The following is an 18,045-nucleotide window of genomic DNA, read 5'->3' as shown; positions in this document are numbered from 1 at the left end:
CAGCGTACGAGCATTGCACACAGACACACACAGACACACACATACACCGGCAAGCAAGCAGCTGACACCCTTGTTGAAACCATAGAAGAACTACACACATACAAACGGTGATTTATGTTGCTCTCTTCAGCCTCACTAATTAGTTCTTTACTATTCCCGTCTGAGGCATCATGCAGCCGCTCCTGGCTGGCGTACGGAGCTGATACTGCAGTACTTAATGCTTGTCTCTTCCATTTAGGACGGATTCTGAGATTCGCTGAGGGAGGTTGGGCTGGAAGAATGAAGCTCAGAGGAGCACAATTATACACAACGGGAGGCTGCAGAGAGAGAGACGGAGAAAGGGGAAAGAGATGATCATTTCTGAGGAGCAGCTCGTAGAAGAGATGAGGGGGAAAGAAAAGGAAATAATACATGGGTACAGTAAGTAATCTGCACTGTGAAATTAATAGGTGATGAGGAAATAGACACGAGACCAAAGGAATTGACATGTTCACACACAAAGACAAACCTGCGATAAAGAGTGTGGATGTCCATCAGTATGTGCATCTTTCCTCATCTCACCCACCATTGTCTGCTCCCGGATGTTAGGCGACTTCACTTGCCTTCAGAGAGAGAAATAGGGGTGACAACAGATAAAAAAGACGCTCAATAAATTAATGTAAATCAATCACTAAAACCACAGAGTACAAAAGAATTTGTAACTCACATACTATGACATATGCACAGATTTGCATGACTCCAAAATATAACATGTATCTACATGGCCCACGGACACACCGCCAGGTCAATAGATTGACATACAGACGGATGGATGGATTGATGGATGGATGCAGATAAACGGTTGATCAGTGTGTTTTAGTGAAGCAACGAAACATTGTGCGTGTCTTAATGACACCGGGACTAGACGAGACTTGACTGATGGAGGTGAAACACTGCTGTGTAAATCTTTCAACAACAAGACACACAACCCCGATGGAAGACCACGCACAAACACAAACACTCTCAATACATGAGGTAAGTATACAGATAAGCAATAGACAGAAAGAAACCGACACACACACACTAGTGCATGTGTTTTTTGATAAAAGTCCACAGACACTGCCAGGAACACACACACACACACACACACACACAGGTAATAAATCTGCTGTCAGTGTTGTGCATTGCAGAGGTCCTGATTACAGAGCAAAAGCTGCCAGGACAGTTTGCATTTATCTCCACACAAAGACCTGCTTTTTGTCATTTGATGAACTTACTTAGCCTATGAAAAGTGGCACATGCACACACACTCACACACACAGACACAAACATACACACACATATGCATAGAAATCTCCCTTTAATGTTTATTACACTCACTGTTGGACACACATGTGAAACCACTAATCTCATAGATCATAGGATACACACAGCTGCACTTATGAACATCTATATCTTCTCTCAAAATAGAATCAAAACCCACTCTTTGAGCTCCCAGTTTGGCCTTCACACTTAAAATAAAGAAAATACATCGAAAGTGCGAAAAAAGCTGACAGTGACAAATTAGCGCTTAAGAGAACCCTCCAACACTGTAAACAGGCTGTGACCAAGCAGCTGCTAAAACGCGCCACATTATTATTCCATATCCACACGGGTGTGTTTACTCTGGGCAAAACATACAAACTGCCCCCACATATAGGCAAATGTTTGCTGTCACAGCCCTTTGAATGGTGTGTGTGTGTGTCTGTGTCTGTGTTTGCGTATGTACGTGTGCGTGTGTGGGTTTGTCCACTCTGTTGCAGGCGCTAATGTGAAATACCTGACAAGATGATTAATAAATGAAACACAAAGATATCTTGAAACAAACACAAGCGATTAAAGAAAGATTTTTCATAATAATAGAAGACAAAACAGAACAAATCTAATATTACTCCCCTTCCACAAAAATACAGCATTGGTCAGTTTATTAGACATGTCATTCCATGGCTTACATCTTTATTTCGTTTTTATGGCACCGCTGTTGATTTAATATGGTTTTATCATTTTTACGAGGTGGATTCTGAAAAGGTTCGCATAAAAGAAGATTATCATTCAATTCTGTTACCATTATGAATGAAGAATATGTACACACACGTACATGCGAGTACATATTTACACAGTGCCGAGGCGGAGGAGAAGTTATCTGTCTGTACCCTGATCTTTGATGTCTCTGTGTGTTTTTGTACGCTCAGAGGCACGTCCGTGGAGAGCAAACTTCACATGAGGGCATATCAGCTATCACACACAGCAGCCACTGGCACAGGTGTATAAACCAGCTGGTCCCTTCGCATTGCTGATAAACCCCCCATCAACCCATCGGGGCAAAAGTAAGTGTTTTGACCACTGAGAAGGCAAATGAGGGCACGTAAAGTTCGAACGAGACAGCAGACCGGGCTGTTCTGCACGTGAATGGAAAAAGGAGGGAGAGCGGTGATTTGAAGTAGTAAAATAATAATGAATTCAAGGGATGAAGTGAGAGAAAGAGAGGGATAGAGAGAGAGAGAGAGAGAGAGAGGGTGGTGGAAGAAAAAGAGAGCACTGTGAATAGCCATTTCCTAAATTGAGCGAAATAAGTAATTTTTCACATTTCCTTTAGCTGTTTTCACCTTGAGCATTCCACACATCTGCCTTCCAACATAAGCAGCTCCGATTTATTTCTGGCTTTAAAAGAAAAGCGGATTTTTTTTCCTGTCTCTATAGATATTTCTATCGTTCTTTTTCTCAGCCACATTGTTTTTCAATTTTCCCTTACTCGTTTCCTATTGTTTGTCTCTCATTAATTAATCATCTTAGAACTTCGCCCAATGAGCACCGCCAATGTGCCCTAGAGCCAGGCACAAAGAGCAAATGAATGGCTTCTGTAGAGCCGCTGAGTGGCCAAAAGCAGGAAGTCGCGGTCATACAGAGACGCTCCCAGATCTTAAAGTGGGAAACGGCCAATATTAAGTGGAGTGTTTCTGAAAAAGACGAGGCATTCTTAGATGACTATTCCCAAGAAAATAAAGTTTAAAAGGATTAATAACCTTTTAGCAAAATATTTTAGATTCCTATCTCCCCCTCATGATTCTTAATTCAGTCTCCCCCTCTTCTCTCAAAGCGGAACACAGTCCTCAGACTGTAAGCACTAATCCAGTATAGATGGAATAAGGATGAGGTTATCTGAATTAAGTATGTTTTCTCTAGGAAAAACAAGGAGGAGTACAAAAAAAACGACCCATTGAGGGTCTCTGCAAGTATAGCAAAATGGATGTTGGATGAACGCTGGAGTTTTATCTGAGGCGCTGGGCTACGTGCAGCGCTGTGAGATCCAAACAAAAAAAGAATGTGTTTAGTACTGATGCTTTATGCTGCTAGGATTTATTGACTCTTATCGCAACACAAATACTGTTTCACTGTCGCCTTTGTATATTTTCAGTGTGTGTGTGTGTGTGTGTGTGTGTGTGAGAAACAGAAAAAAGAATCTGGAAGAAGAACCCTAGTGCAGGTGCTACTTGTCCATACATTTACAGTCAGACAGGAAGTTTATGAGTCTTCTACAAAGCTAAAGAAAATTGACTTTTAAACAGTATGGACACCTGCAAATACACACGTAAATGTGCAATGTTTAAAAACAATTTTATCAGCTATGTGTGTATTTGTGTGCATGGATTAGTGTTTTGGTTTAAAAAACACCGGTAATCTCTCTGGCCTGATTTTGGTCATTGGAACAATTCCCAATGATGATGTGTGTACGGTACAGTACGGGTCCGGTCGGTACCCTTTTATTTGTGTCTCCACTGCCAAAAATCCGGACCGTACCGTACCACTTTTTGGGTACCCTTCCGTTGGGGTACCTGGCACAGTTGTTTGGTACTGAAGGGTGGAGCTAGACTCACTGCAGAACGTTGATTGGTTGAAAGAGTGTCGTTATTTGCGCGTGCCGCAAGGGGAAAGACCATTTTTAAACTACAACACCGTCGCAACAATGTCGCCGCGCAGCATTTACTTTAACAGCCACATATGGAGAAGCAAGAACAGGATCGGCTGTTTGTCTCCATTGTTGTTTGCGGTTAGCTTTCAGTTTTAGCCCGATCGAATGACGTCTATCTACTTTCCGTCCAATACCTCGCCTATCTAGTAAGGGTACTGTTGGCGGTGGAAACGCTCGCCAAATCATGTTTAACAGACCCGACCCGTACCGACCCGACCCGTACTGTACCGTACCGCTCGGTGGAAACGCGCCATTTATTTTGCAAATGGTTGTTTGAATGAATGTTTGTCTTTCTGGCCACCAACTAAACTTTGAACACATATTCCCCTCAGAGTCACCCAAACACACACTTTCACAATCACACACATACAGTTCATATGTACGTTCACATATTAACACACACACACACACACGCGCCTCCCTTTTCCTGGAACCCTCCCGTACATACCAGAGTGATTACAAAGTCACTAGCTGTGATATGGTGGGACTGGGAGGTTGATTAATTTCTCAAAGGTTAATTCTCACTTTGCCGCAAGAACGTTAAAAGAATACAACTGTAAAAGCATTCACAACCACAGTATCTAAAATATTTCCACTTGTTAAAATGTAAAAGAAAACGGAGCATTAACCAATCAAAAGCATTGCCCCTTTCAATCTGCATTATTATAGCTGATGTTCAAGGTTGATTAAAACGGACCATGTTTTAAAAAGGCTCTCCACTAGACTCATTCTCTTGAGCATACTACTGATACTTGAGCAGTCAATACAACCTGAGTAAGAGACTTAATTAAATGAATCGGGATTTTTAGTCCACCATATGTGCACAAACTACTCAGAGAGTTCAGAAACCACGTCTTTCGGAGTTGTGCTTGACAAATCCAACTGTTAGTGTTAATGTTAACAGCTGATCGAGCCTGTTTAGTCTCTCCGAATAGTGTAAATTAGCAAGGATTTTCAACAAAACACATGACCGTGAATAAAGCACCAACAATAAACTATTAAATGTTATGACTTACATTAGATCATTGAGAGATCCAATCTAAGAAATAGCCTCCCCTGTGCCGGGAGGTATTTATTACAATGACCTGCTGGCCACATTCGTCTTTGACTCTCTCTGCTTCATTGCCAACTGGATGAGTAAGACTCTTTTTAATCATCTGGTCTTCTCCCTCTCCATTGAGATATCGCTTAATAGGCTGTCTGACCGAGTTCCAGAAGAAACACGCGGTTTAAAAAGACATTCATCCTCTGCCCGTCTTACACAGGAGTCCAATCACCAAACGGACACACTTGTCCGCCTATATGCTGTCACACAACACATGTGTGCGGTGCATCTGTAATGATGTTAAATATGTTGGTTAACTCAAGAGTTTTGATCGATAACGGGAAATGAAATCCAACTACAACTTAATGTAGTTACAATGAACAATAGCTGTTCTCTACGGGAGACAAAGTATCTTGAGTGCTTTTTCACACGCTTTTAACTTCATCCAAAATCCATTCTTCTACTTCACAATACATGGCATTACAGCGGCGTTGTTCGGCTGCAGAAGGATCCTCCCCTGATAACCTGCAGCTGACATGCATGTGACCTCCGACTCGCCCATGCTGACCGGAGAGTGGGGGTCAGACTGATAAGAGTGACCGTCTGACACTAATGAGACAGCAGCGCCAGAAAGATGGACGAGCTGAGGAAAACTCTCGCAACGCTTGATTCCAAGCGCTCCCATCAACCGAGAGGGGCGCTTGCATGAGCGTTCTCTGGTGACAGCCGCTTGTGGGTAGCAAGGCACATGTCGAGGTCGTGGTGTGACGCGGGCACAAACACATTGAAACGGAGTAGACTGTGGGAACAAACTCTGCCCGCCCATTGTGCTCGATGCTCATGCGTTCCCACACAGTTGGAGTGAGCACGTGGCTTCCATGCCAGAGTCTGTAAAAACGGGTGAGGAGTGAATGCGGCAAGAGAGATTTTTTTTGGGGGGGGGGGGGGGGGGTGGATTCGGCGCATGCAGCGGGATGCATGCTAAGCCAATCAGGACCAAAGCTGGCGTTTGTGTCCCAATATTGTTCTTTCACACACCTTTTTAGCACTCACAATTTTATCTATAGGCGACCCACCAACTATTGATCTACATCCACAGACTCAACTAATTATTATCCCTTCAGATGCACACTAAAGCATTGCAATTTCTATTCTACTTATATACACACACACATACACACACACACACACACCATAATTCACATACAACACCTCTGTGTTGGCACTAAACAGTCTTTTGGGCACATGTACACAACATTCCAATCCATAAATCAGATGATAATTGAGTATCATTGCACCAGTAATAAACAGAGAAGTATAAACAGTCAGTGTCAGGGCTGGGTACACCACCTCCCACTGGCGTTGCTACTGGCTGCCAAAAACACACAAGCGCACACACAGGCCTACAGCACATACACATTTGCTAAATGCGTTTACGGTGATGCATAAAACACAGCCACTTACCTGTTGCGAACAGACACACGTAAAAACAGTGTGATGAGGAAAAACACAAATGATAGCAATGCAATAGGAAGAATTTCTGCAGATGTCAACGCAACTGAGAGGCTAAATGTCTCTCCGTGATATCAGTCAGGAAATCCATAAAGTCTCTCATTGTGTTATTGCTGTGAAAGAGATGAGGACCAGAATGTTTGCCATGAATGCACAGTACATTTATTGTCCCACTGCAATACTCAAATCTGAGTTTGCTGGGAATTATGTGGGCCAAAAGGCCCTGACGTACAACTTTATACCTTGGATAGTGTAAAACTAACCCAACAGCCATGAATTGATGTCTAACGTGATGGCAAGGGACAATATCAGCCGTATTGTGATCGTATGTTTAACAGGCACACTGAAAACTACTTACCCAGGTCTGCAGACGTTGAGACATAGAAACAAATGATAGGATATTAAGCAACGTGATTAAAAACCTCACAAACAGTAGGTAACACCGTGCAGTGTGATTACATCAGGCCAAAAGCATGACTGAGTGGAAGTGGTTTCAAGTGCTGGGAGGACTAAATCTAGACAGTTTATGTCTCGTGGATTACTCCTTTATAAATAGAGCACTTTGGAATGATTTTAGATCTTAAAAAGATCCGGTCACTTGAAAGGACACTGCGCTCTGAGGACACCCAGATGGTGTCTTGCGAATGTCACTGGATTTTTGCCCCTCACCTCTCGAGATCAGCGATTTTCTTCTCCTTGCACAACTTGTCCATCTCAGCATCCCTTAGAGCCGCCATTAGCCTCTCGACTTCCGACTGTGACTTCCCAGATTCCTCTTTGTTGCGAGCCACTTCCTGCTCCAGAAGCCTCAGACGATCTGTGATGTCTGGACACTTCCGGACTGTTTCTTCCATGTTTTGGGTCTTTCAGAGGAAGACAGAACACAACACATTAAGTGTGGACACTTTGAGCAACATAAGAATTGACTGAATCACAAATTTGTAGCACAAACAAAGAAGCATAAAATAACCTACTGTGGGGCTTCCTGTTGGAGGCTTATCTACTTTGTTTTCAACCTATAAATGAATACAAAGAGATAAAACAGATGTTAAAATAAGAATACAGTAGAAGAACCAAGTGAGAGGTTGGACCCTGGGTCAGATGAGAGCTTTGAAACTTAAAGCAAAGGTAAGTCAATCCTGAGTATGTGGTTAGAGGCACAGTCTAGCTGAAGCAGAACCAATCTGTGCACCCCCTTCCCCCAACCCCCCCCTCCTCTCCTCCGCTGCCTGCTTTTCTGTGGTTTACGTCTATCATTTGCCTCCCCGGGGCGTCCATCACGTATCACCATCACCGAGTTTGGAGTTCAGTCATTATCATTATAAAATAACTGTCTCTGTATTTGGCTGCAATTTTATGAGACCACCAAACATTAAAAAAAGTAACATGTTGAAAAAAAAGAGTTACACTGATGAATTATTTTTCTTCTCTGAGAAAAATATCCCAGAGGAAGTTTGCACCCTAGAATTATCTTTCTGCCTCTTTCGCTTGGTCTTCACTTCAGTCTGTCTGTGTTTGCGAAGATTGTTTAACTTGTTGAAACAGCTGAGGCCACTCGTTTAAACATCATCAAGTAGCGCGCACAAACACAGACACACACACACACACACACAGCCTCACGCTAAGCAGTTCATCGTTGGTTCTACATAGTACATCTATGGGTCTGTCAGTAGAAGTCTATTCCCAAATGCCTCTTGTTACCTTATCAATTTCCAGATAGACTTAAACTGGTCCCTCAATATGGGAGAGACTGCAATGAGACGACACATCGAGCCCCACAAAATGCTTGAAAGGTTTTTGGAGAACATGCATACTGAGGTAACGTAGCAGGAATTCATCTGTATCAAAAAAACTGACTCAAAATGTAAATTATTATTGTAGACTATAACTTTCTCTCTTTTTTTGTAAACAAATATCCATGTACGTAGATAACCTTTGACTAACCTGTCTAAAGTATTTTTTCCAATGCCACACATGTGACCTTAAAAAGCCCCTCGAGCGTCACACCAAAGGTGTATTCTATACAAATGGGACTGTACTAAGGATTACGTGATGTGAAAAAAGGGGAATACTTGGCCCTCTTTAAAGCAAGCTGAGTCCGTTTACTTCTTCCTCATCCCCATTACCTCCAAACCCAGCCTCATTCACTCGTGCACTCCCATCAAACCCAATCTTAGCTTTCACAAAACACATTAGGCCTAAGTGGACAAGATTTTGTTATGTTCGTTCAGTGGAAAACTGAAAATGCTGTTGAAGGGAGCGCATAGGCTGAGAGGACATGGGGTCCAACGAGAATTAGTGATATTATGACAGGAGAGGCAAGGCCAGTAAAGATAAAATGACATATTTGGTCAACGAAATTATTATTATCATTCCTGGAAATGTCTGAGAAGTGTAAATATTACAAATAAGTTAAATATGTGTGGCCACCAGGCTCTCAACGGGGGTCAGGGGATAACCAGTCCCAAAAAGGGCTGGGTAGCTTTTAAAATAAGGTTTTGGCTACTAGATAAGATAATATGCATGTTTGTATATTTAGAAATGACACCATTCAATCTCATCATCATCTCTCAGTGCAAAGAATCAATGTCCCAAAGTCTTAAAATCAATAATATTGTCATAAAGCAAAGGAGACAAAAAATGCAACATCCACCTGGTTTGATCTTTGGGGAGGTCATTGCCTTCCCTGAGGTTCATGACAATTTTCTTTTTGAAGAACTAGTGTTTAGTTCCAGAAGTCCTTTATTAAGCCCAGCATCAACAAATACTGTTTTATGGGAAGAGGATGAGGATGCAGTGAAGTCAACAGAGCTCTGAGGTTAAGATGAAAAACTCTGCTAACAGCTTGACCGAGTCACCCATACAAACATCTTCAGACACAGTGAGTGGGCCGCCCTGTGTACACAACCCGATGGCAACACAAATTATATCTGCATGAGAGTTTAAAAAGCTCATTTCTCGATTTTTTTTTTCTTACTTCCCAGTATTTAGAACAAAGTACACATGGTTGTCGGGATCAAATGGTGTTACATACTGACTAATCTGTATGTGAGGTCTGTTTGAGCAGAAGCTCATTTTGGGCATCGTTTCAGTTCAGCTCAGCCTTTTACTCACCACTCCACATCAATAAGATCACACATGCGCACAAACACAAATCCAACTGTTGTTTCTGCACAAGCCTGCATGCACAGGCATACAGAAAGAAACAGACACACACACACACACTCAAAAATTGAAACACATAAACATCAGCTGTGTTTTTGAAGAATCTGGAAGTTTACATTACAGGTCTGATTGCTGCCAGGTACACAGAAATGTCCCGTTATGGCAGCACTTCTGTCGGAGTGTGAAACTGCCTCCTACAAAAGAGTTATGGAGCTGCTGTCTGTTTCATGTGGTGCTGTGTCAACATTCAAAAATATATAATTTCACAGGAATGAGATGTGTGTATGCTTTCTGTGAGAATAAAAGAAAACATTCTCATAAATTCTGGCAATGCAAGATTCTGTCCTGGCTTGTGAGACTGGAGGAGGGAAAAAAAAAAGGGAGAAAAACCGAGACAGGGCTAGAGGGATCTTCTACGTCCATAAATCACTCTCTTTTAATACATGCCTTTATCCTGTGGGACAAAGTGCAGGCAGGCCCTTTGCTAACAATATCGTGGATGCACACGGGAGGTAAAAGAGTGGAATTACTGTTACTGCAGATGTAAGCAGTGTAAATACAGGGTGCAAGGTAGTGTATTACAACCAGTGCAGAATGGTTGTAAAAGTTTGAATTATTTCAGGACAATGAATAATAATCATAAAGCATCACAATGTTCGTTTGAAGTCAAATGTTTTGGGGAAGGAACTTTTTATTATTTGTTTTATGTTCTTTGAAATGAGATTGTGTGTTTGGGCTCATTTTACAGCTTGGCACTGGAGGCGAAGCATGTGCAAGTCTGTTATGATGTGAATAACGATTAAATGTTGATGGTGGTTTGTGTGCAGTCCGTACATATCTCAGACTATCAATCTCCTGTACAACGCCTGTATCAACACGCTTACCCTTTCAGGCACAACTTCCCCTTTAGATATTTAACATCAAATGCAATACAATATCCAAAAGATGTTTACAAAAACACTGCACACACACACACACCTGTTTTGTCTTCTACAAAACATCCTTTCCTAAAGTATCATGACTTCATCGAAACAATGCATACTGACCGCTCCGTCGGGCCTCTGGTTCGGGGTCAGGACGGAGTTAGCAGGCTGACTCTGGGGCAGTTTGTGGGGCTGCAGGGCTGAAAGTGTTTCCTTTAATAGCTGGTTCTCCTTCCTCATCTGTTCCAGCTCCTCCAGCCGAACCCTGTCATCCCGATCCTTCTGCTCACGCAGACCTTCGATTACTCGCTCCTGAAATGGCAAAAAGGGGAAGAGAAACCAATGTTTGATGAGGTGTGACCAGTACTCCGGTAAAGTGCCTGTATAGCGACCATCTGCATGAAAGCTTGTTTACGTTTTTCAAATGTGTGCATCTTGCTTCCATTGTGCAAAAGATCATGAGCCCTTTGTGATTCCAGTTCTTTCCTATCAATATATTTAGCTGTCGAGGCTAGCCAGCAAGCCTAGCAAAGTGAGGCTAAAGACAAACTCATAAATGCCCATTATGAACAATACTGCCAGACATGAGGAGATCAGAGCCAAGAAGAACAGAGAGAGAGATGGTGAAAGCACCAGAAGGGTTGAGGGACGGAGACACATTCGTTGTGAAAGGATGGGACAGGACTGCAGATCACTTCCTTCCATTTTTCATTTCTTGCTGATAAGCAAGGTTGGAATGTGTTGACCATGATTTTCTCATTTCACTAACATCAGACAGTGGGAGGACGACGGTTCTGGGCATCGGCTTGAGACCAGGTCCGCTCTATGGGTGGTGGAGCATGCAAGGTGCGTAGAGTAGGTGTGTGTGTGTGTGTGTGTTTTTAGGTGTGGACTGAAGTGATTATCAAGGTGTTTACTCAGGTGTTTATTTAGGCGCAGAGCAAGGCTCAGCAATGAGGCTTTACGATGTGGCATCGCTGCTTGATTGGCGGCTTTAAAACCTCGGGTAATTGAACAAATAGACTCACTAACTAAACCTGGCACAGTAACTCACTGCATCGTGGGCTTCGCAGGAAAGGGCGAGGGAGAGAGACCGTAAGGGGAGAGAGACCACAGGACCGAATCGGCCCCGGGTGTTTTCCCCTCTTTATGAGACATCTCGTGGATGTTTGGGGTTTAAGGAAGAGACCAGGAGGTGATAATAAAATCTGCCTTTATGAAACTCAAGTGGGGAGTACACATAAACAAAACAAAAATACATATTTGATCAGAAACAGGCGTATGCAAAGACCAAAGAGCAGGGCTCGGCCTGTTAATTAGAACCACAGCACTGTGGCTGGCGACTGGCTCCAAAAAGCGGGTTTGTGACAGGGAGTGTGATTAGCAACACACACACTCGCCTCTTGTAAACGCATTACACCCACCCTGTGTTGACCTCAAAGTCTGAATAGCTCGCCATAGTTCTCCTCATCTTAGCTGAATTATATGTAGGCTTCATCAGAAGTGGTTTCTGGGTAAACGGGCCGAGGCTGAAAATGGATTTACGGCTCACCGTGGCCATTATGCTACTCATTTAAACGTCTGTTTGCAACAAAAACGTAAAAATGTATAGAAGAGATTCACTGGTGAATTTAAAGATTTTAAATGGAAATATGTAATCAGTGAAAAACCCATAAGCCTGCATAAAGTCTATGAGTAGATATATTTCAGTGAGCAGCATGCAAAGGTTTTTTTTCCAGTAGATCCATTAAATTCAGTATAGTTTAAGTCAGCATATAAGGAGACACACTCCACACATATCTGTCATGAACTAAAGCTCCCCTCTGTGTAACTCCACTTCACATGCTTTCACATGAGTGTCAATATACTTACCATTACCAAGAACATTTCTTATTAGGCTTTGTTAAATGACTCAGCAAAAAAGGTCTGGTTTAATTAAACCCATTTTTTTAAAGTCAGATAAAAGCGTCAGCTGCTTGCAATATGCTTCGCAATGACTGGCTCATTGTGGCTGATGACATCCGATCATATTCACCAGGCAGGAGAGATGCATGACTCAAACGTTATAATGGTGGCTCTTTAGAGTGTTTTCTAGCATTTTACCTTCATCTCTAAGGCGAGTAAATCACGCTAACGTAGCAGACAGCAATATTCAACACTAACATAAAAACTGTGGAAGCCACTGAAAAAACAGGAAGTACAGCTGGACGTCCCCATCTGTCCTCACTTGTAAGGACTCTTAACTAGCAGCCAGTGCCAACAATATACACATTTTTTCCCATCTTTTTGCCTGTAGTACAAACAAACACATAAATGGGAACCTTTCAGTCTGCAGCTCCAAAGAAATCCGTTTTAATACTAAAGTACCAACAACTTTAAACATGCAACAATAAAAGAAGTTAGTTAATAATTGTATATATATATATATATAGATACATATTATACTATGTACTGAGGCTAAGTAGGCAGGTAAGTATAGTTTAAAATCAATGATATTGATAACCGTGGAATGGATGTCCATTGAGAGTAAAAAGTACAATAACAGCCTCTATCATCAAGTTCCCTCACGGTTAGTTACAATTTCTTCTTCTATATGTTGAAGGCTGTGTTATCTGACGATGGATTTTCATTCCTGTCTGATCCTTTGTAGCATTGTTCCTCTTGCCAGCTCTGTTCTTTGTCTTCTTTTTTTCAAATGCCCTGCAGAAGTTACTCATTATTTACTCTGCCTCTATCCTTACATTCCTTGACCTCTTCCTCCCTTCATTCTGAGGCCACCTCTTCCATCAGGGCTGTGCCTCTTCTGCCTGCCGTTGCACTTTTCCATTCCTCCCCTTTTCAAAACTTCTATCCTAAAATTCCCTCCCTACGTTCAGCAGTTACAGACAGGGACTAATCCTGTGTCTAGGTTCACCTTAGACCTCCCTTCTCCTTCTCTACAGTTTTTATAAAAGACCTCATCTAGTGTGGTCCAACGTCTATAAATCAAAAAGGCTATCATACTAAATCATGGCATTGAGTCATAGCAAAGAACACAACTTAATTAAGCCATATGCTAGCCCCCTAAAAGGCAAGTGTGCCTCACTTGGTAAAAACTTCAGACTGGTTCTTGGTCAAATGGTTTCATTTGGGGAGTTTTTATTCAGTATGTATAGTATAGACTGCTGCTTCGTCTACATTTGTCCAAAAAGTATTAATTTCCTTCATCAATACAGTACAAAATTCCTCTCCCCATTTCTCCAGCAACTATTCCAAAGGCCTAACCTTGAACCTCACTTTGGGTGTCTTTTCTTGACCTCTGACCTTTTCAATAAGGACATCCTCCTCCCCTCATCCCTCCCATAGCGGTACCTTTTCTGACAGAGCTTCCTCCAGTGTGGTCAGCGCTGTGTCTGTGTTGCTGGAGTCAGTCTGAAGGCCCTGGACCCTTTCCCTCAAGCCAGCCAGCTGTTTGTCCTTATCCTTTAGCTGCTCCAACAGGTTCTCAATCTGGAGAGAGGACAGACACAGAGAAGGAGAGGAGCGCAGGTTACTAGCATGCTCATGTAAAACAAGCGTTTTGGAAAGAAAGCTAATTAAATTGCAAAAGTACAAAGTGCACAACTGGAGTATTGTTAGACCTTGCGGTGCCAAAGGAATTATCCCATTGACCTCTGGCTAAATTCTCAAAATCCCAAATCTGTAAGGTGTTTGTGCATCTTAAAGATGAGCAGCAATGAAAGTCTAAAACAATTATGACGGGATAAGACGCTAGGCTCTGTGGAAAGGTGCAAACAATGCACCCATTCGTTTAATTCAGCCCTTTGGCGTCTGGGACTGCGTCTCTGCATTGGCCTTTCTGCGGCCGACCTCTTCTCACTAAGGTGTTGGTGCAAAAGCCAGCTGCTGTTTTCAAAAGTCTTTATCTGATGAACATCCACCAAACAGGAAAGAAAAAGACACACGTGCACACCCCACACACAAACAAAAAGCGCTCCGAGCTGTACCAACCAAAACACTAGCAGATGCAGCCGGAGTAGGGCACAGTGCGACGCAATGAGACCCCAGAGGTCTACAAATAAGTTATAAAGGGAAAGCACATGTGATGACAGGAAATGGTGACGTGGTGACTTATGATTTCCACAATCACACCACTCACTACATTCCATTCAATTTGAATTTACGTCATTTTAAATGGAAATTGAAAAAGTTGATGCACTGCCTTAGATCCCCTGAGACCTATTCACTGGTGAGGAGCACATTTCTTCCTGTCTCAAAGTTTTAGAACCTCAAGTCTTCTTTAGTGTTTTTTTCTACAGATGGACAAAGCGCCATTCACTCACTGCTGTAAAGCATTAATTCCACATTTAACCAAAGTGGTCCTTTCTCACCTCGGGGCTTGAATTTGACAAAGTAAAGGCACATGCAATGAAAGGAATGCATTATTTAATGAACATGAGAATCCAATAAAATAAATATAGGGAAAGCACTTCAGGCCATCAAGAGACTACAATTTAACTGAGCTGGTGGAAGGCCAGAAAAGGTCTAGTGGGGGGGACCAGCCGCATTCCAGTCATGGGTGCATAGATAGATAATGCCCACGTCTCCACAGCTATTTTACAAATGATTCCAATTAGACTTCAGACTTTGGTGTTCTCTCTGCTCACTGGAGGGCAAGCGCGAAGATTTTAAGGAGCCATCTTGGTTTGGGCAATAGAGGGAAAGTGACAAGAGGGGAAGGGAAAATGCAGTCAGGACCATTGGGCAGATCTTGATAGGTTAATGACAGCCATTATCCAGTCGGGCTAAAAGTTCTGGTTGGTCAGTCCAAAAGCGATAGGGACATCAAACCCTTCAGGGAATGATGGGAAAGCTTCACACTACTAAAGTCAGATACAATTCCCAGCCATTCATGATTGCCAATCGGTGAGTTGGATCAGATTTTAGGGTTTGATGATGTGTGAGAGGGAAGAAAAGAAAAGAGGCAAGTTGATTATTCTCTTGTGTTTCTATGATGTTAAGTGAAACAGCTGAAGAGGTACTTCTAACTTACTTCCCAAAGAACAAAGCCACTTAAGTTGCGAAACTAGACACATTACAACATTCTCGGTCTACATCACGAAGACGCCGATCCGATTAAACAAGACAGACGCTCCACACGCATTAACCATGAGACAAAGCACAAACAAACCAAACATGGTGTTTGCCTCTAGTTGTCAGCTGTGTAGCTTTGAAATACCTTGTTAAAATAAACAGTAAAAAAGTAAATAGCCAACAAAACGTATACTGTACATGGTGCACACCACAGCTCCCACATTTCCTACAGACACCACAGAGCCCTATTTTAGGTCAAATTGAGCATATTGCCCTCTGGTCTTAGATAAATGATTACATTCTTCACCAAGCTTCAGTTTGCTTTGGCCTGGTCACATAAAATAACAACCTCTCGACAAAATATTTAGCCACGTCGCTGTGCCTCCTGTGAAATTGTGCAGAAAAAACGTAAATGTTCTATTAAGGAGTCACGTGTGTCATTGATATGGGAAAAGGGGGCGAGGTATTCTGTCATAATTTGCAAAGTCAAGACATACTCCCCAAAGAGAACTGCTGGGCAGCCGCATGCCTTTCTCGGATAGACGGGAGGGGGTGGGGGGGGGGGGCGGGGGGGGTCAGTCGCTCGATTGTTATGATGAGAGCAGCCGTCATTCTTTTTATCTCTCAGGGTATGAGGCTGCCTCAGACGTCTTCTCACACACACGCAGGCTTTTATCATTATAGCCCTGTGCATGTGTCATCCCGCTCTCCAACCACGCACACCTCCCGCTGAAGTGGACCACCTACGATACGCCGCTACCAGGACTTCTATGGGCCAGGCACTGCGGTGTGGACTGTCGGTCTCAGTGAGTGGGTATCCTCTGGAGGAACCATAACGCCTGTCTCATTTATCTCGTGCACACATGACGTGCCTCCGTGATGTTTACAGGAATATTGTTTTCATTCTGATAACTTTATCAACACACAGATAGAATGGGACCGGGTTCGTCTCCTTAATTGTGTGGTTACTGACCCCCCCCCCAAAAAAGTAGTCGAAGATTTGAATAATCCGTGGGAAAAATTGTAAAAGAAAAAAAAGCATTTACATCTCTTGGTTGTACGCCTCTGTCAACCATTCAGTTTATAGGTTGTCAAAAATGCGATCATGAAAAATGTTATTCAGGTCTCAATGACCTTTGACAACCAATATCGATTCATTCCATTTTAGAGTCCAAATGGACATTTGTGCAAATTTAAAATAAAACCCCTGCATGCGTTCCTCAGCTATCCCAGTATCTTCAAGTGAATGGTACATACGGACAAAGGATGAATTTGTAGAATCAAACAATACCCAAAGGCATTCATGTAAAGTTAACACAGACATGTCATCAAAATCATTTGGGTTCTGTTTTGTGGGCTTTGATATCCTTCGGGAACCCTGGTTTTGCATTGCCGTTGCTCTCTGTGGAGTACGAACACGATTAAGACAAGCTGAGTTCTAATGTAACGGGAGAGAAGTTAGTGAAACAGTGTAAGGCCTTGTCCTTCTGGCAAAAATCGCGATCTAAAAGCAGCTTCTTCCGCAGTAGAACCACAAACCCGGTCGACCCTTCTTTCTTCCATCCAAACTGAGAAGTAGAACTCGGTGGCCTCCAGATGAATCACTTCTGCAGAACACAAAGGAGACCAGCGTGGAGCGTGACCACCATACAAATACAATCGTCCGTATTTTTAAAACTCTTTTGGACCAATAAAAACACCCAACAATAATTGGTCGCCCTTTGTGAAAGGCAGCTCATTTCACTGCGCTTGTCATCGCCTCTGAAAATATGACGGGGACAGTTGTAAAACCCAAAGTTCCTGGCAGTAATATGGGACGCATGTGCATGTGTACATACACATAACCACACACAAATACAGAGGGACGATAACCACAAACTGCACAATATGTAGTAACACAGTATGTTCTTCCCCAGAGAAATATAGGTCACATTTAGACAGAAACTCTACAACAAAAGACTACACATACTGGAAAGGTCATTCTGCTACTTCAACTTCCCCACAATCCAAGTAAAGCATGTGCATTTGAAACAGTGTGTGGTTATAAGTGCGTAAGTGTATTGCTCAAACACGTATACACCTGCCTACTGTCCCCATGTCCTTCCTTCAGATCTGTTGATTAATAATAAAGGACTTCCTCTACAGCTCCTGAGCACATGTGGTTCTTCAAAGTGAAGCACCGGTCGGTTTTGAGGTTCAGGGAAGACAGTGACCTTTGCAGTGCGAGGAGCGTGTGCACTCAATTCAACCCCTGTCCCAGTGTCAACCCCTCGCTGCCTGTGAAGAAGAGCAACACAGGAACACTGGAGGACAGATGAAAGGCTGGTATTATGTAAGCG

At 42.7% G+C, this 18,045-nt stretch overlaps 2 protein-coding genes across 3 annotated transcripts in view; both read right to left on the bottom strand.

Moving 5' to 3' along the window:
* Positions 1–7,569, bottom strand: part of LOC134102909 (ERC protein 2-like) — an 88,600-nt gene extending 81,031 nt beyond the window's left edge. For both annotated transcript variants that reach the window (XM_062564688.1, XM_062564690.1), the window contains exons 1-3: positions 7,520–7,569; positions 7,215–7,408; positions 509–602 (exon numbers count right to left, since the gene is read on the bottom strand). In XM_062564688.1, the coding sequence (XP_062420672.1) occupies positions 509–602; positions 7,215–7,399 (279 nt within the window). In that variant the 5' untranslated portion in view covers positions 7,400–7,408; positions 7,520–7,569. The remainder of the gene's footprint in view (positions 1–508; positions 603–7,214; positions 7,409–7,519) is intronic.
* Positions 7,570–10,717: 3,148 nt separating this feature from the next.
* Positions 10,718–18,045, bottom strand: part of LOC119223413 (ERC protein 2-like) — a 42,491-nt gene continuing 35,163 nt past the window's right edge. The window contains exons 8-9 of the mRNA XM_062562704.1: positions 13,985–14,122; positions 10,718–10,945 (exon numbers count right to left, since the gene is read on the bottom strand). Coding sequence (XP_062418688.1) covers positions 10,718–10,945; positions 13,985–14,122 — 366 coding nt within the window. The remainder of the gene's footprint in view (positions 10,946–13,984; positions 14,123–18,045) is intronic.

This window comes from Pungitius pungitius, chromosome 1 (assembly GCF_949316345.1).
Source record: "Pungitius pungitius chromosome 1, fPunPun2.1, whole genome shotgun sequence".
Taxonomy (NCBI): domain Eukaryota; kingdom Metazoa; phylum Chordata; class Actinopteri; order Perciformes; family Gasterosteidae; genus Pungitius; species Pungitius pungitius.
Note: the sequence above shows the minus strand (reverse complement) of the source record. Positions and strands in the feature narration are given on the sequence as shown.